The sequence below is a fragment of the Leptinotarsa decemlineata genome, unplaced genomic scaffold, assembly GCF_025532065.1.
Source record: "Leptinotarsa decemlineata unplaced genomic scaffold, Ldec_3_MD MMD2_P_RNA_scaffold_9, whole genome shotgun sequence".
Lineage (NCBI taxonomy): Eukaryota > Metazoa > Arthropoda > Insecta > Coleoptera > Chrysomelidae > Leptinotarsa > Leptinotarsa decemlineata.
In genome coordinates this window covers 6,739,731-6,766,334 of record NW_027412536.1, presented here as the reverse complement: position 1 = coordinate 6,766,334, position 26,604 = coordinate 6,739,731, and the positions used below count along the sequence as shown (strand labels likewise).

General features: G+C 33.3%; 2 protein-coding genes across 4 annotated transcripts in view; one reads left to right on the top strand and one right to left on the bottom strand.

Annotated features, from left to right (window-relative positions):
• Positions 1–379: 379 nt before the first annotated feature.
• LOC111508173 (uncharacterized) lies at positions 380–2,852 on the bottom strand. Its single transcript, XM_023163600.2, has 2 exons — positions 2,592–2,852; positions 380–2,396 (listed from the first exon to the last, which is right to left on the bottom strand). The coding sequence occupies exon 2, from the start codon at positions 1,645–1,647 to the stop codon at positions 430–432; it is 1,218 nt and encodes a 405-aa protein (XP_023019368.2). The 5' UTR covers positions 1,648–2,396; positions 2,592–2,852; the 3' UTR covers positions 380–429.
• A 215-nt stretch (positions 2,853–3,067) lies between these two features.
• Positions 3,068–26,604, top strand: part of LOC111513341 (histone-lysine N-methyltransferase eggless) — a 126,373-nt gene continuing 102,836 nt past the window's right edge. The window contains exons 1-2 of one of the 3 annotated variants that reach the window (XM_074170525.1): positions 3,068–3,206; positions 3,266–3,622. In XM_074170525.1, the coding sequence (XP_074026626.1) occupies positions 3,385–3,622 (238 nt within the window). In that variant the 5' untranslated portion in view covers positions 3,068–3,206; positions 3,266–3,384. Of the gene's footprint in view, positions 3,623–26,604 lie in introns of all 3 variants that reach the window. The other 2 variants (XM_074170526.1, XM_074170524.1) reach the window with 2 other exon arrangements.

Genomic DNA, 26,604 nt, shown 5'->3' with positions numbered 1-26,604 from the left:
GTAGAAAAGGCCTGGATTAGAAATTCTTCGTCGCCCAGGGATCCGCCCAGAAGAAAGGTAAGGTGAACAATTCTGAAGACAGTTCTCCTTTTCTAATATTAATCGGTCAAATCGCGGTTGGTTTTAAGGGTTGAAACCCTTGGATTATTCAGAAGCAAAAATATAATTCGATAAGATAGGGGAGAGTTCCCTTGAACTGGACATTTTTATTGGAATGGCTCTAGCGGCTAAACGATTCATCATTTAGGAATTGAAATATTTATATCAACACGTCAGAAAATCAGGCTTTATATTTCTACACTTAAAAGTTATAAAAAGGTTTAAAATTTTATTTTTCTTATTGAAACGGACGGTTGTTTCCATGAAATGGACACTAGACGATTTTTATACGGTTTTCATAATTAACTGATTACAATACAGTATAAAAATTTAAAAACATTTGTAACAGAAAAAATTTAACTTTCCCAGAACTCCACAAGAATTGTAAGCCCATTTCGTGCAAAGTTTGCACTGGAGCCATTCTTCTTTGCTGTTTTGATATTCACCTTGACAGATTGGACAAACCGAATTTTCCTTTTCACCTTCTCGATCACATGAATCATCTTTATTCTTTTCCACCATTTCTTCACAAAATTCTTCTAGGTTAGCAGGTGTCGGAGACTCATCGTGTAGTGATATTTCCGAGGATATATCAGTATCAGAATCGTAATCATTTTTAGCAACTTTTGGTAACTTTATATTCATTTTAGTTTTCTTTGATGATACTTTTGCTTTTTGAGAGCCTCTATTTGTTTTTCGTTTCTTCGCCTTTTCCTCAAATGCTCTCATAAGTTCATCTTTTTCGGGAGTGCCAGTTATAACAGCACTTTTTCCTTTTTTTCTTTTACTTCGGACCGATTTCCGTGGCATTGCTTTTGGATAGGGTCTAAGAACTTCAGGTGAAATTAGATTTAGTTCAGCTCGATCTTGTAATGTATTTGATCGATTTAAGTTCTCCACACTTTTAGAACAGCAAGGTCTTGAATGGTCAGAGCTAGTTGAGGGGATACATTCCAAACAGGTGCTGTTAAACTTGGCGGTCTGCTCACAGGAATTTGAAGTGTTCAAGCTAGAAGTTGACTGAGAAACTATGTCCAATCCTCCAACTTCAGATAAATCATTGGACTTCTTGTCTTGAATGTCTTGTTCTTGGATTTCTTTGTTGCAAGGATTTTGCCTGTCGGTTACAGATGATGCCAGAAAGTCGTCTTCAGTAAATATTGATGAATCAAATGGATATATTCTTGTTTTCAGAAAGCTTTTACAAATATTCTTTATTGAAAAAGATTCACTATATGCAACATTAACAAATCCTGCAACTTCGTATAGACTAACGGTTTTGCCAGGATTTGAGAGAAGCCAATTATTTAATGCCACTTTGTACCTTGGCTTAAAAGGGCCGTAAACTGCCACATCAAGTGGTTGCATACGGTGACTGCAGTGGGGAGGGAGTGTTAAAATGATTATATTATTTTTTCTTGCAAAATCAATTACTTGTATATTCACATGAGTAATGTGGTTATCCATAATAATCAAAGCTTTATCTTCACTCATGGGTTTAACATGGTTAACAAAATGCTTTGGAGCCTTTAGACCCTGTCGGTGCATCTTTAAGCATAATGTCCTTAAAATAAACCCGAGGAAACACGAATACAGGTGGCAGTGATCTGCCGGCAGCTTTTATTAAAAAAAGTGTGGTGATAAGCGTTCCTCTTTCGGCAGATGTAATTTGACCAACCTGTTTGGAACCCCTTACTGCTATAACTTTTGGTGATTTTGTAACTGTCATACAACCGGTTTCATCCAGGTTCCAAATCATGTTGGCTGAAAACCCATATTTCTTGTACAAGCTTTCTAATTTGGAAAAAAAGGTGCCTACATTTGATTTATTAAAACTAGATCCTCTGCTTAGAGACGTATTTTCTGGCTGACAGAGCGACAAATCCTTATTGCGTTTCATAAACCCATGAAGCCAGTGAATTTCAGCTTTAGAATTTTTGTTCCATTCTGGTGGAATAGATAGGTATGTTGTTCGCCAATGCAAACTGGTATGCAAGCTCTCTTGTTTGCGTGGTAGTTAAGCCATGACACATTTTCGATGTTGTTTTAAGGTAAGAAACTAATAATTGTTCCTGTCCTGCCGAAAAAGTTTTTCTGTTTCCAATATTGCGGTTGTAAACAAGTTCATTGCCAGGCGCACTTTTCGCTTTTTTTACAAGGACAGCTAATAAAGACTTTGAAATGACGGAGTTTTTAGCTGCACTCCGAATCGACAAATCTTGGTTTACAACTGCATTTACAGCTTTACGAATTTCTTCGTCAGTCTTTCTTGTTCGCTTTGACATAATAAGCCAAGCCTAAAAGAAAAAAAGTCGGTCAACTATTTTACTCAGAACTTTATTCCTTGTTTCCTTAAATCGGACACTCCGGTTCCCATGAATCGGACGTCCGATTCATGGATACCGTTGGTGTCCAATTCATGGATTTATTTACTTTAAAGTGAACACGTATTTTTACTTTTATGGTTTAAAATATAAATGAGATCAACATACCTGGGTGAAACTAGACCTAGTAAGCAAACAACCAACACAAAAATTTTTCGGATATCTTCAAAAATAGCCAGTCTAAATAAATTGTTAAAACAGGTAAATATTTACTTTGCTTGCCACAAATATTTCACTGAGTGTACTAATACCAAACGATAACGCTGACGCACCGATACTAACACCAACACGTGTTATATGGTCAACTAATATACAGTAAGCATTACAAATAGGTAAGTATGCAACCAAACATGCATAAACCGATGTGTCCGTTTCATGGGTTGTCCACTTCAAGGGAACTCTCCCCTACACTACGTTCCCCAATACATTATCATTTTAAAAATGGTTATTGATAAGTTTGGACGTAGCGACAGCAACAGAAAACGAAAATTGCCAACGCTCTCTGGAGGATGTTTGTTGCATTACACCTCGGATGGTAATATCACAGCATAGGTAACACCCATCACCCATTGTTAACACCTATGCTGTGGCTTTATACTGTGGTCATGTCAGAAACGGCAACACTGTATCGTAGAAGAAAATTGATATTAATTTGTGTATTTTACGAATAGACTTTCTAAACAAAAGAGAGAAATGTATTTTAACTCTTTGAATTGAATCGGAGTAAATATCAATTATTATAATTTCGCTAAATTCAATAGTGATATCTTTTTTAATTCTAGAAATGCTACCGGTTTTTTTTTAAGGTTATATGTTAAAAGCAACATTGTTGAACTTTTGATAGTCCTAAGCCCTATGTGTCACAGTGTTTAGAAACATTTTTTTATGTAACAAACTTATCATGGATATAGAAGAGGACGTTGATGATCCTATGGAAATTGATGACAATTTACCTGCTGCTGCTATTATAGAACGAAAATCAGATGAATTTTCGCTTCCTTCTGTTCCTTCCTCTTTGGAGCCATTGACACAGTCAGTTTTGACTGAACCTACAAAAGTGTTGAAGGAATCACAGAAAAATGATCAGTCAGATGATGCTGATGTCGTCATTTTGGATGATGATGATGAACCAACAAAAGGTACTTTACTTGAATTTTTTAAAACGTTGACTGGTATTTTAGCTTCAAATGTTATATCTTATACACAGGGCTACTCAAATTCGAGGCTATGTATATGGGATCTCGTAAATGGTAAGAGATGCTCAATTGAATTGTGGCAAAGTTGCATATTTTTGGGTACTATTGATTGATAGATATAAGTATATAGGCGCTCACAGCCGGAGTCAAGATTAAGGTTATAGAGCAGTTGATACTGGACTCCACCAAGGATTTAAAATAAAAATTAAGACATATCTTAAATTGCAAAGATGGTCAAATTGGGGCAAAGTTGCGCATTTACCTGACTAACAATATGCTGTTGAGAAAGTTCTGAAATTTTTTTGAAGGATTCGAAAATAAATTGCACTTCCACAGTGCGCCAATTTTTCCCTGCTACCTAATGGTGTTTTCAGATTTGCTATCCGACGTTTCGTCTTCCGGTCATCACCATCAACTTTATTTTTTCTTATGGGCGCTACATTAGATTCTTTCTGTTTTGAATAGAACCAGATTTTACCTTCTCAATGATATATCATAAGTTATCATTCTTTTTCGAAAAATTGGAGATATCGAAAAAAAAATTCTTTTCATAATAAGCTTTGACTTTGATGTTTCTAAATTTGACTTTCAATTTGTTAAACTCGATGACATTTTGTTATTGTACAAATCATTGAATTTTTGTTGAAAAATGGCTTTCACGAATGAAGAAAAAAGAGATATGATACAAATTTATTACAAATACGATAGAAATACTGTTAGGACATCGGAAATGTATTTAAACTTGTATCCCGAAAGACGCCAACCACATTGAACTATGTTCGAGTTATTGGATCAAAATCTCACTGAGTTTGGTTCATTCGAAAAGCAGGTGAAAAAATACGGAGACAGAATCAACAATCAAAATTTGATAAATGAGGTGTGTATGAGGTAAATTAGACATTGTGTCGTTTTCAATGAAAATAGAACTCTGAACAAATAACAATAATTAACTAAAATGTAAAGACAAAAGTAAATCACAGCAAATACTCAAAATGCTGGCCTTGTTCATGATAACACAACTGTGCCCTTCTTCGAATATTATTCACAGCACGATTAATTCCCTTCCTCCCCAATCTTCCGAACTCTAATAATGCTCTGTTGAAGTTCCTTAATATTTTGATATTCCCTCTCACCATTAACTCTATTTTTCAGTGTACCCCATTAGAATGTATCCATAACACTTAAGTCTGGAGACCTTGCTGGCCACCCACCAGCCCATTATTCCCTATCCATTTATTACCAAACCTCTCAGTCAGGTAATTAGATAATCGTCTGGTAGTGTGCGGTGGAGCAACATGTGCGGTGGAGCAACATGTTGAAACCAGATGTTGTTATAGTTAGCCAAAGGTAGATCATCGAAATAGTCTACGAAAATCGACATTAAAAATTGGTGATAGGTTTCTCCATTCAGAATTCCGTCAAATGAATGGGGACCCAAAACTCTATCTTTTTAAATTCCTGCTCACACAGTATTACTAAATCGCACTTGAGGTCGAAATTCTCGGAACTGCCTGGGTTTGTTTATGCTCCAAAGATGGTCGTTATTTTAACACCGTTATTTTAACACCTCGACACGTGTTTTGATCACCAAGTGATCATCTTTAAAAGGAAGATCAGTATGATCACTACCGAACTAAAAATACTCCAGAATGGTAATATTTTTGTGAACAATTTTGAACGAATTGGAGTCTCTTTTAGATGTATTTAACAATAACTTATTAGTATTAAAATATGTGGATGCTGTAGAAATGTTGTATGTATGTATATATATATATATATATATATATATATATATATATATATATATATATATATATATATATATATATATATATATATATATATATATAAATATATTTAAATGATACAACTAATTTTCCTTTATTTTCAGTATTTTAATATTAAATTTTTCATAAAAGGGATTTGAAGCTTTATATCTTCTATTAATTATCTGTGAGCGCTTTCGACAGCTGGTCGTACTGTGATTTTCTAGGCACTTCTCAGACTAAACTTGTCATCCTGTCATCTGCCTCTTTATACGGTTCGAACGTCTCAATTCAGGCATTTCAGGTACTTTAGGTTAATTTGCCTGTATTTGTACTGCATTAGGTACTATTCTTTGTGTTAGATCTTCTCTAGGAATGTGTATGGTTTTGTTTAATATATTGAATGTGAGATCTTGTTGTGTTTTGATTTGTACTTGTTCCTCGATAAGTGATTTATGGATGTTCAAGTTTTCCCAAATGTCCATGCGGTTTTCCTTGTTGTCTTATTTTATAAGTTTTATGTTCTCTGGTGGGGGGAAATTATGTCGAATCTGAAGGGAAAATGTATAAACAAACAGATGGACTACCGATGGGATCCCCACTATCTAGCATTATATCCAAAATATACCTGCAAACCATAGATAAGAAAATCTCAACAATAATAAAAACACATGATGAAAAAGGAGAATGGTTCAGATACATTGACGATGGACTGTACATATCACAAAACAATGGAATAAGAATAGATCAAATAAAAAAAGAAATTAACGAAATATATCAAAAACTATGTTTCAGCATTGAGGAAGAACACAACTCAAAACTTAACTACCTGGACATAACCATAGGATATAACCACAACAAAACACAATTTCAAATGGCAATATACAGGAAACCTACACAAACAGCTCCACCATACCCGCAAGTTCAAACCATCCACCATCACACAAAATAGCTGCCTATAACACATTCATATATAGAATGTTAAGGATACCACTCAGCAATGGAGCCCGAAACAAATAACGGAAAGTCATATACCAAATGCGAACGAAAATGGATACACCCAAAAGACAATAGATAAACTAAAAAACAGAATCAAACAAAAAATACAGAACAAGGATCAAGCCACCCCAACAGACAAAACAACACAACGATGGACAGCATTTACGTACGTAGGACACCAAACCAAAAAACTAACAAACGTCTTTAAACCACATCAACATCACATACAAGCCAAACACGAAGATAACACAAAAAATAAACAACTATGAAAAAGAAGAAGACAAAGACCAAAACGGGATATACAGAATACAATGCTCAGACTGCAACAAATATCGGCCAAACCAAGAAAAAACTGATCCAAAGGTACAATTAGCACAAAAAGGCATATATAAATCCAATAGTATATAAATCAAACCTCGCAACACACGCCATACAAAACAAACATAACTTCCCCCCACCAGAGAACATAAAACAAGTCAACAAGGGAAACCGCATGGACATTTGGGAAAACTTGAACATCCATAAATTTAACAGTCATAAATCACTTATCGAAGAACAAATACAAATCAAAACACAACAAGACCTCACATTCAATATATTAAACAAAACCATACACATTCCTAGAGAAGATCTAATACAAAGAATAGTACCTGATGCAGTACAAATACAGGCGAATTTACCTAAAGTACCTGAAATACCTGAGTTGAGACGTTCGGACCGTATAAAGAGTCAGACGACAGGATGACAAGTTCAGAAAACTTGAACATCCATAAGTCACTTATCGAAGAACAAATACAAATCAAAATACAACAAGACCTCACATTCAATATATTAAACAAAACCATACACATTCCTAGAGAAGATCTAATACAAAGAATAGTACCTGATGCAGTACAAATACAGGCGAATTTACCTAAAGTACCTGAAATACCTGAGTTGAGACGTTCGGACCGTATAAAGAGTCAAGACGACAATGACAAGTTCAGTTTGAGGAGTGCCTAGAAGATGACAGTACGACCAGCTGTCGAAAGCGCTCGCAGGTAATTAATAGAAGATATAAAGCTTCAATTCCTTTTTGTGAAATTTAATATTAAAAAAATAATATATATATATATATATATATATATATATATATATATATATATATATATATATATATATATATATATATATATATATATATATATTATAATGGATAGTGGATAATGCCATCTGAGATGATGGCGAAACGTCGACTATCGAATAGTACACAACGGATGAACACCCGAAAAAACAACACATCATATTCTACCATCCGTGAAAACCTACATTGTAATATATATATATATATATATATATATATATATATATATATATATATCCAGTCCAGTCTGTATCATTATTAAATTGAACTAGACTACTACTGAATACAAACCATTATTCTTACCTCTACGATACGAAATTCTTGAGAATGTGACTAACTTGAGGGTGAATTGCTTTATATTGCACAATTTCATCAAGTACCTTATGCTTATTGATGCCATAGTAACAAATGTTGTTGAATTGTATCTACTTGTCAGTTCGATTCAGTGATTTTTTGCAAAACAGTAACTGTGTTCTTTGTGCGAAAACTCCAGTATCCCTTTCGCGTTTAGTCCAAGTGATTGCATTGATATGTTATTAATTTTTGGGGAATGTCAGAAAAACTGCCGTCAAGCACAACGTCTATACCAAGAACGTTTTCCAGACAGACCCATTCCGTCACGAATGACTTTTTCGAGAGTTGTAGAAAAATTGCGAACTGGGTCATTTCCTTCTACTATAAAGCATCGTCATCATACGAGATCTGTTAGAACTGAAGATTTAGAGATCAATGTGTTGGCTTATATTATTATTCATCCACATGTTTCTATCCGTACTCTTGCAGAAGAAGTCGGTGTGAGTAAATCTAATGTACAAAGAATTCTGAAAGAAAATAAATACCACCCTTTCAAAATTCAGTTGGTACAAGGTTTGAAACCCACGGACTTTGAACGACGACTTGAATTCATTGCTTGTATTCAGGTAATATTACATGAAAGTCCTAACATATTCAGTCAAATTTTGTGGAGCGATGAATCGCGATTGCACAATAATGGAGTTGTGAATCGACATAACAGTCACTATTGGTCTCAAGAAAATCCCCACTGGGTCCGCGAAAGTAATTTTCAAACTACTTGGGGGTATTAATGTATGGTGTGGATTGTTCAATGGCCGCATCATAGGACCTTACTTTTTCAATGAAAATCTCAATGGATTGCGATATTTACATTTTCTAGAAAATGATTTGATCCAGTTGATGGAAGATATTCCCATAGCAGAACGACAAGGAATTTGGTGGCAACAAGTGGCTCCTCCTCACAATTCACAGGTTGTTACTGAATATCTGGATAGAACGTACCCAAATAGATGGATTGGTAATAAGGGTCCAATTCGGTGGCCGGCTCGTTCCCCAGATTTATCACCGCTTGATTTTTTCCTATGGGGTTATTTAAAAGATATTGTTTTCACTACTCCCCCTTTGAATGTGAATGATCTGAAAATGAAAATTCGACTAGCGTGCAGTGATATTACGCCTGATATTATAAGAGCGACTTGTACGAGAGAAGTGATTCGACGTTTCGAAGCCTGTATAATATCTAATGGGCATCACTTTGAACAATTTTTATGACTTATTTCTAGGTACCTACCATTCTTATGAAATGATTTATCAAGTTATATATATATATATATATATATATATATATATATATATATATATATATATATATATATATATATATATATGTATGTATGTTCTTATTGTTTTTACTCGTAGGGGGCGTCACCTACACTTTTTCTTTTTTAAAGATTCATAACTTTTTTGGGCGTATTTCTAGCACATTTTTCAGTAAAAAAATCGATTCCTCTATCATATCTACGTAAATAAGCTATCCTTGTTACTAGTCGCTGTAAGTAACCGTTTTCTAAATATTTGGACTTGAAAACTTAAGTCGATTATTTGATAATCGATGCAGGTTGAAGTTATTACAAATATTTTGCATTTTTCACAAGAATGCTTTGGAAATAAATTTGACACGTTTGTGAGTTGTTTTGGTAATTACATATTTTGTGACAGTTAGACGTTTTGTTGAAGTTTCCGTTAGTAGAAGGAGAAAACACTTATTTTGAAAAAATGGATTATTTAAACAATAATGCTCATTTAGCCGATATGCATTTCGTTTATGGCCTTGCGGATGGCAATGCGCGCGAAGCAAGACGTATTTACCAGGAGCGATTTCCTAATCGAGTACTGCCTTCAGCTCCAACATTTGCTAGTCTCCACCGTCGTTTGGCAGCAACAGGTAGCTTTAAGAGGGCAGCTGATATTATTGGAAGACCACGAGCAGTCCGAACCCCAGAATTGGAAGAAGCTGTTTTGAACCCTCTCGAGGAGAATCCAGAAACAAGCACAAGAGTAATTGCTGAAGCTGTCAATTCTACTCAGTCCACAGTTTGGAGAATTATCCACGATCAACAGTTTTATCCATACCATATTCAAAGGGTACAAGCTCTTTTTCCACGAGACTTTTCCCAACGCATTACTATGTGTCAATGATTTTTGAGAAAATTGGCTGGAAATCCTCAATATTTAAGATATGTACTCTTCACAGACGAGGCAAACTTCTCCCGAAATGCTATCACAAACTTTCATAACAACCATGTTTGGGCTCTCGAAAATCCGCACGCAGTTAGTGAAAGGCATTATCAGTATCAATTTTCTGTAAATGTATGGGCAGCAATAATTGATAATTAATTGATAGGTCCTTTCTTTCTTTCGCTCCGACTGAATGGCGCAACTTAGACACTATTTAGAAAATGAATTTCCGGGACTACTTCAGAATGTACCATTAGAAATTCGTTTCCGCATTTGGTTTATGCATGATGGGGCTCCGGCCCATTTTAGCGTTGTAGCCAGGGAATTCCTTAACACTGTCTATCCAAATCGATGGATCGGTAGGGGTGTAGAAGAACCTAACCAGGCGTGGGCACCAAGGTTCCCAGATTTAAACCCGATAGATTTTTATTTTTGGGGACAGTAGTGAACGAGGAAGATCTAATTAGATCTTATATTTTACATTTCAAATAGGTTATCAAATTCGTATTATATTCAATTGTCTTTTCCACAATTCTACGTATAGAAAAGTTGCAGGTTCATTAAACTCACCTAGACCTAATTATGTATTACTGCAACCTTTTCAGTACATTGAACTGTTTGCAGTTCAAATATATAACAATTAGATAATAAGTGATGAGCAACCAATTCTGTATAACCCCGATTCTAATGAATCATTAGTGTGCATATACTCTTCGATGTAAGATGTTAACTTTGATACGAATAAAAACGAAACTCTTGGTTGGTAATGACTGGCTTCAATTAAAACTACCTGGAAAACCCAACTAAAGCATTCTTGTGAAAAAAGCAAAATATTCGTAATAACTTCAACATGCATCGATTATCAAATATTTGACTTGAAGTTTTCAAGTCCAAATATTTAGAAAACGGTTACTTACAGTAACAAGGGTAGCTTATTTACGTAGATATGATAGATGAATCGATTTTTTTACTGAAAAATGTGCTAGAAGTACGCCCAAAAAAGTTATGAATCTTTAAAAAAGAAAAAGACGTGTAGGTGGCGCCCCCTACGAGTAAGAGCAATAAGAACATCAGGTTCGAATTCGACACCTCAAAAACCTCCTATTACCAAGTTTCGTTCAATTAAGTTCAGTATTTCAAAAGTTATTTGAAAAAACAAAAATTAAAATAAAACTTCAACATCCTGTATCTTGGAAACGAAACGTTTCCGGACGTTTATTTATTTGGACAATTCATATTAGAATATTGTGAGGAATCACCTCCTGAAGTTTGTCAAAGTACTTTTGAATCACCCTGTATATATATCATTATGTTGTTGCCTAATATGCTTTTTGCTTCCTGTTACTCAAATACGATTTCAAGAGATTAAAGGCATTTCCTCTGATTCCATAATTGAAAAGCTTTCAAAGTAAAATGGAGTGATCAACACAGTCGAACGCTTTACTGAGGTCCAGGAAGACATCATATGCATAAGAGTTTTGTTCAATTAAGTGTTGAATTTCATCTACCAACTTGAACAAATCATGTGCTACAAAAAAATTCATAATTCTCATTGATATAATAATTTCAAATAATCTGGAAAAAGCTGTTAACAGATTTATTGGTCTTTAGTTATGATATACTGTTTGGAACCTTTGGTGTAGTAATGAATATTACTGGATTTTTTCCCAACACCAAATCGTTATTTTTACACCTCGACACGTGTTTCGATCACCAAGTGATCATCTTCAAGAGGAAGATAAAACTCAGTTTCAAGAGGAAGATAAAACTCAGTTTTATCTTCCTCTTGAAGATGATCACTTGGTGATCGAAACACGTGTCGAGGTGTAAAAATAACGAAAATAACTCCAGTAATGGTCTGTAGTTATTCATGTCATTTTGTCCATTTTTTTTATATATGGGTATTACTACAGCCAGTTCCATTTAATCTGGGTAGGTACCGGATACTAGGCAATCATTAAAAATGTGACATGGAACTGGTAATAAGGACGGGATACACTTTTTTAGAATTTTTGATGGTGCCTTGTCTATACCACTGCTCATTTTTTTTTTTGAGTTTACAAATGGCTTGGATTATTTCCTCTTCACTCACTGGTTAAAGAAATATCGAGTTGTGGTTTGTTTTACTAGGGATGGGATTTTCTCTGTTGTGAATAATCTCGATAGCTGGTGCAGAATTCACAAAATGGACATTTCAATCGTTTGCAAGGTTCGCCCAGTCTTCATGAGTATTAGGTAAAACAGTGTTGGTATTTCCTGCCTTGTTGTTGAGAGTATTTTTTTATCACATTCGGTTCTTGATTTATTGTCACTTTCTTCTGTTTAAAAAAAATCTGTTTTTCCATTAATCAGTCAATCATAATTTTGAAATAGTTACTTTTTGATTTACTCAGAAGTAGTCTGTATGATTCCCTGTATTCATTGTATACATTTTTGAATTGTTCTTTACCAAGAGCCACTATTTGCAAGGTGCTTACTTTTTCTTTCATTCTTGTGATTTGTGATTCTGATATGTATATTCTACATCTGCTATATAGTCAATTTCAGCTGCCCAGCGCATATTATCAAAATAGATACCGAAAAATTCAACACATTGAGTTTCATCAGATGTGCAACCAGTCTTAAAGAATGCAAGTTTGGGTTTTACACTCGTTTAGGTATAATTCATTAAAATTAAACCACTCAGTTGAAGTTGATGGTTAGGTTGTCATGTATATTATTCATCGTTAATATAAATTCAAAACAGAAAAAGCCCCAAGATGGAGCCCTGTGAAACCCCTCTTCTCTTAGTAAATTTCTCACTTTATTTATTATTCATAAACATCGGTTGATGTTTGTTTTCTAAGTAGTAAAAATTAAATTATTGGCTAATACTATTATTCCATAGCTAATACTATTATTCCATAGAAGTTAAGTTTACCTAATAGATCTAACTTGTTCGATTGATGACCTATTTATTATATAGAAATTCATATTGCTGTTTGTTATTCTTGAACTTGTTAGAATGGGATTCCATATTCAATTGAGGTTCCCAGCTTCTTCTTTTCTGTTGAAATTATCCGTGTGTTTGTGAATTTTTATTGCCTCTCGTACCAGTCGGCTATGGTATCCCTAGTCGGGGGCATAGAGTTCCGTGTTTTCAAACAGAGTCCTGTGGTTTCCTTCACTGAGTGCATTTCCTGCCACAGCTGACTTGTCTTTTTGGCCTAGTCTGCAGTTTCTTTCATGCTCCTTCAATCTTGTTCCCATGAATATTTTGGTGGATCCGATGTATACCTTCCCACGAGTGCACTGCTGATAGTGGATCTCTTTTGTCTTTAGCCGACCTGAGGCTCTGTTGAATCAGAAGACAAAATGGATCCACTATCAGCAGCAGGGGTTTATCGCATACCGTGCACTTGTGAGAAGGTATACATCGGAACCACCAAAAGGTCCATGGGTACAAGTCTGAAGGAGCATGAAAGAAACTGCAGACTAGACCAAACAGACAAGTCAGCTGTTGCAGGACATCTGCAACAGCCTGCTCGAAAAAACCATCAACGAGTTAGTTGATGAAAGTGACCTGAAAAGTAATCATATTGAGCTACCAGTCAGTCGGTAGCTCAATATGATTACGCTGAACCGCTTGGCTACCGGTCAGTCGGTAGCCAAGCGGTTCAGCGTGGGTGCTTTGTTCACTCACTCGAATTGACTGCCGTGTTGGTCAAGCCCTAGTCTGAACGATCGATCATCACTTGCTATCGTCCAACCCGTGTTAGGAATCACACGTTAAAAGGTAAGACCTCTTTAATCCTTAGCTCGCACAAGTTTTGACTTCTGAGGGTTGTCGTTCGTAGGGGTGCGACAGCTGGTTAACGGAAAAAACAGATTTTAACAGATTTTTTTAACAGATTTAAAAAAGAAGCAATTGTTCAACAGGCAATTGATATTGAAACCGAAATGAACACTTCAGTAGAAAACCATAAAAAAACAATAGAAGAATTGGAAACTAAAATCAGGAATCTGCAAAAAGAGTCTACTGAAAATGTAAAACAAAAAAGACAGCAAGTTCCCAAACAAACAATTCAATGACTCATAAATCTACCACAACTGAGAGACCACAAGACACCAAGCCAGTGGCGGAGACACACTGATATAAATGGGCAAAACTGACGAAAGAGGTGGTAAAAACTTCTATAATATACGAAACCAAAATGATCAGACCTGATGAAAATGAAACGATATTGAATCTTGCTAGTTCAAATTAAAAAAATTAAATTATTTTCGAACTATTATGGTAGAAATATGGCTGGCTATCTCCAAAATCTAACAAGTCACTTTACAGTAAAATCTTTCATAAAATCTAAATGCTGATCCAGAAGAAATTTTGGTAACTGCAGTATCATGTGCAGAAAAGCATCAAAACAAATCTGGAAAGAAGTCAACAGAAAATTGGGCAGAAATCCAAAAACTAAAAGCGGTTTAACTCTTACAATATATGGTACCACATCTGCAGATCCCGTCTAAGTAGATAATTGTTTTGGTGAACATTTCTCCTCTGATATAAAAAACAAAATGGACGAATATTTTGGAGTTAACATGTATCAAAGCTGCACCACTGGTGACATGCAACAAAATACATTTTTCTTTGAACCCGCCACAACCGAAGAAGTCAAATCAATAATATCCAACCTCAAAGTTGTGAGGTTGGATATTATTTGAAACATGTGAATTTACAGATACGCTGAAATTTAGTAAAGTTGTCGCCATATATAAAAGTGGTAATAGATCAGAATTGGATAATTATAGACCGATTAGTTTTCTCAGTATTTTTTCAAAAATTTTAGAAAGACCCATGTACAATAAATAGACTTATGAAACTTTTAATAAGTCATAAAATTTTATATGATTCTCAACATGGATTTCGCGTTGACAGGTCAACAGAATCTGTTCTGCTACTACTCTATTTGTTGATTTCATATCTACGAATATGGATAATAGGAAGCATGTGGCAGGAATTTTCTTTGACCTGTCAAAAGCTTTTGACTGTTTTGAAAAGTGTTTTTGGCTTCCAAAATATATAATATTGGTATTAGAGGAACTATTCTTGACTGGATCATTTCGTTCTTAACAAATAAACAGTTCTTTGAAAAATTAGATGGAGTAATGCAAGGTTCAATTCTGGGGACATTGCTTTTTAACTATTTCTCATTGACCTCCCAATAAATGTTGCTAAACATTTTTATCTCATTAATTTTGCTGATGACACAACATTTGGTATAGCTGAATCATCCTGTGGGTGATATGATTTTATCGGTTCAACTTGATATTAAGACTCATGAGTTCTCTATGTGTACCATGTACATGCAATATGAATTTTATCATGATAATTATTTCTAAATATGTAGTCTACTATATTGTGTCACTAACAAAGTATGTCTTAATTAACTGTAATCGCTTCCTTATACAATTTTTATCCCTATATGTAACAATATGAATTATATCTCTATTACTATTTTCCCATTACGCCATGTATATTATTTTCAATTTCACGATTTTGTGAGTCCTTTATATCGAATAGATGTGCTATCATATGAATTTCATAATGTAAATAAGTTATTTTTAATTTGAATCTACTGTACTATGTCCATTAATCTATATACCTTAATAACTTGACATCGTTCCTATACAAACAATTTTAAATTTTAAATTATATATATATTATCCTTCCTTATACACAAGCAGTTCACTGCTTCGTAAGTTCTTGTTTTGTTTTATTCATATATTGTCTAAATGAATTATATTGATACCTCAATCAGAAAGTGAATAAAATTATTATTATTAGTGAAATGATAAAATATTGTCATTCCAATAAACTGATGCTGAATGCACAGAAACAAAAATTATATATTTCAATAAGAACAATCTGATCGATAGTAAAGTCATTCAGACACATAACTGCACTAAGTTTCTAGGTATAATGATTGATAAATTACTCTCATGGTCTGAGCATATCCAAATCATACCTTGCAATTTTGCAATTCAGGTATGAACTTCATGAGACTATTCTTATCAAAGTTGCATTAGTATATTCTGCATTACCATTCCATAGGATATTTATTACACAAAAACGAATTGTTAAATTGATTTTCAACATGAAGCCACGCGACTTTTGCGAGGAAATTTTCAAGAGTAAAAAATTTTGACAGTTTGCTGCATTTACATATATGAATGTTGTTTGTATATTGAAAATTATGAAAATGATCTGAAGAAAAACAATTACCACCACCAATATTGCACTAGAAACGCTACCAATTTAATAATAATGACTCACAGATCATCCATTCTATCATTTTGGGAACGATACATTGTGGTTTTACCATCAATTTGACGTCACACAACGGTGTGGCGTCAGTATATCGACGCCACACTGTTTTTGTTTAATAAATTTTGTTTCGAGTGAGATAGAAACACTGTTTTTACCGCATTCAAACCAGATGTAACTCCAGATTGTTGGGCCCAAATACCACCTATCTAACTCTCTATAGTGTAAAGTAATTTAATGTTTTCGTCTGTGCCCAAATGATAGTAGAATGTAAAAATTTATATATAATTAGTTTGGGATTTATTCACATTGGCGCTGTTATAGATGTATATCCAGCTTTCACTCTATCAACATTTTGGCATCAAAAATCTGGTAACACCGTATATTGATATTTGGTCGATCTTGAATTCTTATTACTCTTAAGTAATTTTTAGTGAATAACATTTCAACCTCAAGATATATAGCTATATACAAATGGGATTACTTACTATCATTATGGAATCAAGATACACCATTATTATAGTAATAAACCGAAGGAAAACGTAATTCAGTTACATTGTGGCAGTTAGCCACTAAGTCACGTTTTGTCGTATTTATTAAATAAAATCGAATAAAGTAATATAAATTAGAACGTATTATAAACAAAGGCTTATTTAAATCTCAACCACGTTTTAATGAAAAAATGTTTTTATTTAGCGATGACGGCCGTTTCAAGTTCAACTTATCATGAAACGGCCGTCATTACTTAATAAAAACATTTTTTATTAAAAAATGGTGGAGATTTATATAAACTTTTGTTTATAATACGTTTCAAAGATGTATAGTTTCCACAAAGTAACTATAAAAATAATAAATTTCATAATATAAAGTAAACAATATATTTTTATAAAATAACAATTAAAAACTACTACGTTTGAAATTTTGATATTGGCGGAAAATTTTTATTAAAAGCGTTTTGTCATTTTTTCAGGTTATTTTGACTATTAGTTTATTAGAAAATATTAGTTTTTTGATTTGTTTGGAATTTTTTGGTAGTTTTTGAGAATTTTCGGGTTCAAGACTTTCATTTTAAGTGAATATTTATGATTATGAGATTCGAGTAGCATACCAATTTGCACCCAAATATTATTTTTTCAAATTTTTTTGTTTTTTTTTTTAGAAAAATATTAACTGAAATTATTATTACCTTGATTATCGTTTTTAGAATTTTATGGATAATAGTCCCAAAGTATTACGAAAAATCTTAATTATTCCCTATAAAATCGGAAATATTCCAAAAAAATGTATAGTCCCAATAGAAATGAGCTTCTCCAGCTTCTATTTCAGACAAATTTTAATTAGATTAGATTATTATTCCTGGTCTAAGAGTTTTTATGTTAAATTAGTTTTCTGTTTCAGAACATTTCCTAACACTTTCGGTAATAGTGTATTCTTGAAACAGCTTAGCTACCTAATCCAAACTGGAATTGTTCGAAAAATATAAATCCAGTATGACCTAAACAATAGTAAGGTTAATAAAATAGAATTGAATATATAAAAGTTTTTATTTAAAATCAGCTCCAAACAACCAAGCAGGTAATAATAAAGTCAACAAAGAGAACACAAGATTCACATCTATTTTTTTATCAAAAATATTTTTAAACAGCCAAAAATTAAAATATAAGTTACATAAATGACTGTTAATGTAACTAAGATATAATTAATAAAACGGAAATACTTTTCCAAGTGTAAAGCAGAAATGAAATAAAGATTTATATTTTTCATGCAAACAGCTAAAAATAACTTTACTTTTTCGTGGAGTATGCATTTTGAATGAAGACCTTTATCTTTTTCCAGTCTTTGTTTTCTAACAAGTTGGGATGTTTTTCTTTCAGTTCTTCACATTCCATCTGAGTTGGAGCTTTTTTTTCTGTATATGTTCATTAAAAAAAGAAATAACCAACTTCTTTTGCTGTTCTGTCCACCTAATCCGTTCAATTTTTTTACGTTTTTTCTTAGTATAATTTTCATTTATATTACTACTTGTCGATGGTTCTGGACTTGGCTGAACAGAGTTTTCAAATTCTTCCATAGCGTCTTCTATTTGCAGTCCTTCGTCATTTTCTATTAAATTTTCTTCCATGTCGACCGTTATTTCCTCTAAAGATTTGCCTGTAAAATTTGCTGCCAAACCTTTCTCCATTAATAACAAAATTTTAGAAATTTTTGCAGTCTGATATATATCGTCAGGCAGCCTATATGACTTCTTATGAATTTCAGTAGTCTGTCCCATAAACGACGCTAATTGTTCTAGGTCATTTTTCGTCATGTGGAACACTTGAGAAAGGGTTGCTAAATGTTTTCTTAGGCGCGTTGATGTGAGCGCTTTCGGGTTTTCAGCACCACATGAATTTGCATGTTGCTGCAGTATTTTATATCCCCTGAAACGTTTATCAGAACCGCTACTTACAAAAAAATATTTACTATCTTTTTTAATGTTTTTCTCTGGCACTTAAAATAATGTTAATATTACGCTGTACATCGGGGCTAAATAGAACTGGTACGCCACGATCCTTTTTCCCCTAATAACAACTCTTTTGAATTTTTGTAATAACACTTTCGGACGGAGAAACTACTTCTGAAAATTCCTCATATTTAGTTTCATTTGGTTTTTCTGAATTAAGGTAAGTGTCTAACAGGAGACGCTGCAACTCTCCAGGTCTTTTCCTGTTCAATAAAATTAACCGACAATAAATACTTTCTAATAATATATTATAAGATTTGCTATTTGCGGGATCAGATTTTAATACTCCAGCACATTCTTCTGCTTTAGCACACAGATATTGTTTTAATAATTGCAAATCACTTGCGAGCGGAACAATTGTAATTTTGTTCCACTTTTGCATATTTAAGTTATTTGAAGCTTCGGTGGATATATCATATCTCCAGTTAGCCTCTAAAAGTTTAATCATCGTTTGCAAATCTGCTTGAGCAACAGCTGTGGAAATATCAGTATAAACATCTTTTTTTAAAAGCATCTAGCCCCAAATGCACAAATGAGGGTATCTTTCTTGGCTACCAGTGATACTTCATCCATCCTCATAGTTGGAAATACTTTGCTGCAGTTCTTTATCTATACTGAGTTTTAGTAAAAACCTCTTCTGAGTTCCGTCATTTGATTTTCCTGAACACTTTTCTTTATGGCGCCATATATGACGTTTAGAATAAAATCCCAAACAAAATTCACAAGCAATGTATGAACTTTGAGTGTGAGGTAAATTTGGTTTTTCATTGCTTTGAAATGTGTCTGAGAGTTTACGTAATTTCCCCTTTTACGAAAATCTGTGAGTAGACATTTTCTTTCTTTGCTGTCTACAGGCTTTGATATTATTTTAGTTACTTCAACTTCATGGGAATGATATTTAATTACGTGTCTAGAGAAATTTAGGTCTTCACAGAAATAACAGTCCCTCGTTCTCACTCTCTTGGGTTTAGGTTCTTCTTTTTGCTTAATATTTATGAGAGATGTTAGATTAAATTCTTGTAACTCTTGTGATTCCTCATTTTTCTTCTCGTCGATTTGCTCCAGGTGTAAAGTTTCAGCCCAAAAAAACACAAATAATCAACAGATGTATTTTTTTAAAAATATTTGTTATCAACTTCTGAACAATTTCCTTTTTCTTGATTTTCTGAAATATTTTTAGTGGTTTTAACATTATATTTCAATCTCTTTTCGTTATTTTTCTCAGTTTTGTTTGTTTTCTGATTACTATAGATTTTCCTGCCTCTCCTATTGATACTATTTTTCTTTTTACTTGTTCTATTATCACTTCTATTTCTCTTGTCATTGCTACTTCTCTTATCATTACTAGTTCTCGGATCGTTACTACTTCTCGTATCATTACTACTTGTCTTATCATTACTACTTTTTTCATCTTTACTATTGTTAATATCTTTACAATTTTTCTTTTGCTAGAAGAAAGAAAGCAAGCTATCAACAGCAACAGTAAATACAATATATCTGAATACCTTTGAAATCCCATATTCGCTGCCTTCACTATCAGAACTAGGGGAATATAATGGATCTTTATCCAAGTCGTAATAAAACGAATCCTTAAAAAATGTATTTAGAAAATAGATGTTTTTGAAATAACACTACAGTAAAAACAATTAGTCAAATAACTAACCCGTATTTCTTGTGGTAAGTGTATTTAAGCTGGAGTAAAAATAAGTAATATCAATGTATTTTGTTTCAAAATATTAAAAATTTTACCTCTAACAAAAATTCCAATCCTTTAATTGGATCTGGAGGAGGACTTTCTAAAGGGAAATGATGATTCTCTTGGGAGTGCGCAAGTTCTCCGATGGAGCCACAGGATCTAAAGAACTATTCTCCTTAAAATAATTACTCTCCATTAGAGATGAGAGAACATTATTTTCGACAGAAACCGAAGAACTATTCTCCTTATTACAATCATTATTTTCCGTTGCAGATGAAGAAATATTTTTTGCCACTTGAACTGAAGAACAATTCTCGTTATTGAGAAAATTATTCTCTTTAGGAGAAAGAGGCACATTACATAAGCGGTTATATGTAAATGAGGTCCTTGGAGTTTTCCCTAAAAGTTTAATTATAAAGTTTAACTTTTCCAAAGGAAATACGATATGATTATAAAATAATGTACTTGTCTATTTGAGCTGGCATTAAATAAAGAATCGTTATTGTCTTTGTACGTCAGTATTTTGTGAAATTAATCGAAAATATCTTATTTGCATCTTACTTTTACAGATTTACTGTATTATGTCCTTTATACAAAAGCTATATATATTATTATTAAATAGCAAGTGACTGAAATAATTCGAAAGCGAATGACTAAAATCACTTTAAGATTTGGATCATTCAGAATTTTTCTTCATAACTCTATCCGAGAAATTAATAAAGCAAAAGTAAATTATTCCAACTTAAGTAGACACACCATATATTGTAGCAAAAAAGATATAGAAAATATAGTTAAGCTACAAGAATGTAAAAATCATAAAGACGTCAGAAGGATGTAATATTAGGGTGGAAATCATAAATATACTTACCTAAGGATCCCGCTAAAGCCATAATTTTAGAAGCTCTAGAACTCATCGTAGCACAATAATACAACTTCTGTCTTTCAACACAAAATCTAAACTGAACTATATTCTCTGAATGCAGTAACTTCAAAACAGAAAAGTACTCCCACCACATTGGCGAAAAATAATGGTTTGTAAGCAGACTGCTATTTGTAGTAAAATTTCAATACGTTTTTATAAATTATGACGTCTTAATGATGGTAAAATATCTTTCAATTGATCACATACACGATTGCTACTAATGTTACATGAATTAAACTTTTAATAAATTTGTTTGTATATTGAGTCCATAATCAATCAATCAATCAAAATATACTTTATTGTCGAAAAAACTCTTGTTTTGTTGACAAAGTAGAATATACACATACAGAAAAAAAATTAGGCAAAATACACACAAATATGTAAAATATAAATAAAATAGAATAAAAATAAAATTGTTATATAAACAAGCAGTATATAAACATATACATTTATCAATTATACATTTTATTCAATAGAATAAGTGTCAATGAATAAATAAAATATCAATCATGAAATGTTATTTGAACATTTTGTCAATTTTACGACTTATAATTTAACAGTATAATCGAGTATGCTATACAGCACCCGCAATAAATTACAATTTCACTGGAAGTTGTCAAATTCTTGCAAACTATAATAGGGTCTGCTCGCGAGAAGTTTTTTTGTATATTTTCTGAAGCTGTCAATACTATCGTAGCTATTTCTAAAATGAGACGGTAAGTGATTATACATTTTAACACCGTTATAGAAAATGGAGTCCTTCACAAGGGATGAAGAAAGCAATGGTAATTTAAAATTATTTTTAGATTTTAGGCGAGTGCTATGACACGAAGAAATATATTAAAATTTTGACCTATGTTTGTGTATAAGACACGCAGTTTCCATTACAAAGAGAGCCACAACTGTCAATATATTTTTTTCCGCAAATAACTGCCTACATGATATGCGCGGTCCTAGTTTGAACACATATCTAATGGCTCTCTTTTGCAGTTTAAGTACTGAATCTAGCAGAGTAGAGTTACATACCCCCCAGAAAGGAATGGCATATTTCAGTTGAGATTCAATTAATGCATGATATGCGTTCATAGCCGTGGCAATACCAAGTTCCCTTGAAATAATTCTCATTACATAGCACCCTGAGGAGATTTTAATCTTCAGTTGGTTGACATGTGCTTAAAACTTCAATTTACTGTCAATATATAGGCCCAAAAATTTTGTGCAGTCTTTATTTTCAATCTTCCCATTTTCTAGAGGCATATCTTCTAAAGTACATTTGAAAGTTAATATATTTGTTTGTTTTATATTAAAAGAGAGAAGATTCGAGTCGCACCAAGACTTGATTACATTAATATCTCTGCTTATCTTATTATTCAAATCTTCAACAGTTTTACCATGCCATAAAATGGTGGTGTCGTCAGCAAATAAGGTAATTTTTCCAGAAGTATTTATACACAGTGAATCATTGATATATACAAGAAAAAGAGTGGGTCTCAAAACCGATCCTTGTGGCACTCCATAATCTATATTAATATATTTTGAATTTATATCACTTTTTACGACTTGACTGCGCCCAGTTAGGTAGAATTCGAACCAATCCGCAGTAACTCCCTCACAGCCGTAGCAATGTAGTTTCCGAAAAAGTATTTTGTGGTCTACACAGTCAAAAGCCTTTTTTAGGTCACAAAATACTGCTGCAGCTACATCTCCGGCATTTATATCTGAATATACCTCATACAGGAAGAAAAAAATTGCATATTGGGTGTTCTTCTTAGCCTGAAATCCGAATTGATTTTCTTTGATGATTTTATGAGCAATAAGGAATTCATTGACCTTTTTTTCACTAGTTTTTCAATTATTTTTGCTAGGGTCGGTATAAGTGATATTGGACGATAGTCAGAAGGATCATCTAAGTTTTCGCCTTTGTGCAAGGGAATTATCACAGACTTTTTCAAGAAAGAAGGAAATTTACCGTTGCGAAACGAAAGATTAATTAATGCGACAAGAGTTTCAAGCGCTAGTCTTGGAAGATTCTGAAATATATTCATGGAGACGTCATCGTATCCAGATGATTTTTTATTCCTAGTACATGTGCAAATAAGATGTCAAAATCATATCTCTTGTCAATGCTGAAAAATTGGCAACCTTGTATGACGCCAGAATGTTTCCTTATGGAATGATTTTTTGTACAGAAGTCAAAATTCACCTTGGAGTGGAATATATAAATATACATAAAGTATGCTGCAAACTCGTTTATTTTGGTCAAAAACCCCAAAAGACATTTTTTGTTTAGAATGAAACAGGCTATCGGAAATAAATTTTTAAATGGTAAACAAATAATAAGACAAAAAGTTACATTGGAAATAAATTTTAGGGGTTGCGTTTTCCACCCCTTACAACCATGGGGTAAACCAAATAAATTTATGGCTAAGTGTCTTTTTGGTAGTACAAAACGTCAGGTTTATTTCAATATTGTAACTTTCTTAGTGCTTGTGAAAAAAAAATGTTATACAACTTTTATGTACCCTCTTTAAGGGGCTATATCTTAACAAGGGATGCTCCAATGAAATTTCTTTATATGAAAGATCCTATCTTTTTTTCGATGAGGAATCACCTCCTTAAATGTTTTACACTTATTTAGTTACACCCTGTATATATATATATATATATATATATATATATATATATATATATATATATATATATATATATATATATATAGGTTGACGGTTAGCACCACTGGCTAAGTTAAGAAACAGCACGGGGATTGGAACGGGTGTGCAGTCGGAGACAAGAAAAATGAGAACTCTTTTTTCTGTTCAAGCTTTCGAGACTTTATTGACTCTTCTTTAGGAACTCTAGATGATAAGATGAAAATGTAACAATTGTCAAAATTTGTTGTACATTACAATTGACAAGACAATTGACAGTTGACTTGGACATGTCCCTTTCACAAGATGTATAAAAATTTTTAAAAAATTTATTTTACAACAATCTTATGTTACTAGTGCCATCCACATTTTATTATAATATTCTCAGTTTTAATCAGTTATCCAGTATCATGAGTGTTCATATATCATCACATTTTCAAAGTGTTTTAAGAAAACAATTCTTCTCATGCTTGCTTCATATACATAACCTCAACTTTCGTAACTAATGTACAACAAATTTTGACAATTGTTAAATTTCATCTTATCATCTAGAGTTCCTGAAGAAGAGTCAATAAAGTCTCGAAAGCTTCAACACCGACTGCACACCCGTTCCAATCTCCGTGCTGTTTCTTAACTTTCTTAATGACGTCTTCAGGCGTAAGGGTAGGTGATTATATTTATGCCTTTGCATATAATTGATTTTCTGGTCGAGTTCGAGGAAGGTATAGGTAGATGTAGATTGAGATTATATGTCCTACATGTTCTGTGATATAACTGGGGATTATCTAAGTTTTCGCGATTTTTGAAGACAAAGCACAAGCTTTCTAGTACTAGTAAAAAAATGTTGTGAGTGTTCCCTGAAAGACGATATACATTTGAATAATAGTTGAAGTTTTATTTAAAGTGTTTTGTTATATTGAAAGTGAAATATAGATGAGTTTGATTATTGTTCAGTGTAGTCAATTATTGGTAAACCCGCGGGGAAAAACGTAACAGTATATTTACATGTTTCTTTACGTATTTATTATTATTCTTAGTCTTTCAAATTTGCATACACAGTTCAAATTGTGTACTAACCTTTTTCTTGAATATGTCCGTCCACCTTGGATGATCTGTTCGGTCTGTTTAAAATCTGTTTTTCCGTTAATCAGCTGTCGCCCCCATACGAACGAAAACTCTCAGAAGTTATTGCATATCGAAACTACGTTATCGATATGCAATAATTAAGGATTAAACAACTTACCTGAAGGAAGTTCGTTCCAAATTATACGAGGTTGGTCACATCCGAATAGATCACCTTATAGTAATACCTCTAAAACTGATATGCGCAAGTTGAAAAAGTGAATCACCGTCCCCGTCCCACGATAACACTCAAATATGCTTCAATATACCTTGCGTCTTTTGGGGTTGGGGGACACAAAACACTGTTGTGTTTTTTGTCTGGGCGGGTGTCTATTCGGATGTGTCCAACCTCGTATAATTTGCTTTGAACTTCATTCAGGTAAGTCGTTTAATCCTTAATTATACTTCGGTTGGTTCCATTCAAATAGATCACCCTGTAGCTGTAGATGTTTAAAGACTCATAAAAGGCGATCAACATGTATTCTGACTGACTTATAATAATGAACGGTAGTAGGTATAGCTAGGCCCTTTATTCTCAGTATGAATTTTAAATATCAAACAACCATGTTTAGCAAATAATTTCTCTATTGTAACAATTCACAAAAATAACGTGGTTTTTTCACAACCTTCACCTATTAATTATAATTTTGAATATAATCTGCAAAGGTGTCTTTTTTGATTATCCGTTTGTTGTGAAATCTACAAAAAGTGTTTGGTTTTTCGGACCAACCGGCATTTTTCTTATGGTGTCTATACTCGTACCTACTTGATACGTCGCAGAACTGGCAGCATGCCGCGTGTTGTGACCTTTGAATTTATCGATATCAACATCACCAAGCTTCAGGCCTTTTTCCAGCCAACGGCTTAACGTTTGGGTTGAAGCTGGGTGGTAAGGTTTTTAATGAGTTGCAATTAGAAAATTTTCCTTTTTTCTAATTGATCTAGTGCAGTGTATATATTTAATGATGGTGATTTTTCCTTGAAATATTGAAAGGTCATTCGTGGTTGTTGCCTTCTTGGTCCTGAGGTTTTAATTATGTCAACAATTTTATAGACTCATTGTTGATGATGACTCCAGGAATGTACTCGTAGTAGTAGGAGAATGAATACTCAAGATAAGTATTAGTGTAGAAGACATCACAGTGAAAGGACTGGTCATGAGGGGATGTCCACAGGGAGGGGACTTATCACCCCTTCTCTGGAACATAGTTCAGGATACCCAAATTGATCACCTCAACAAAAATGGATTCTACACAATTGCGTATGCAGACGATAGAGCGCAGGATGGGCTCAAATTAATAGAATGGTGT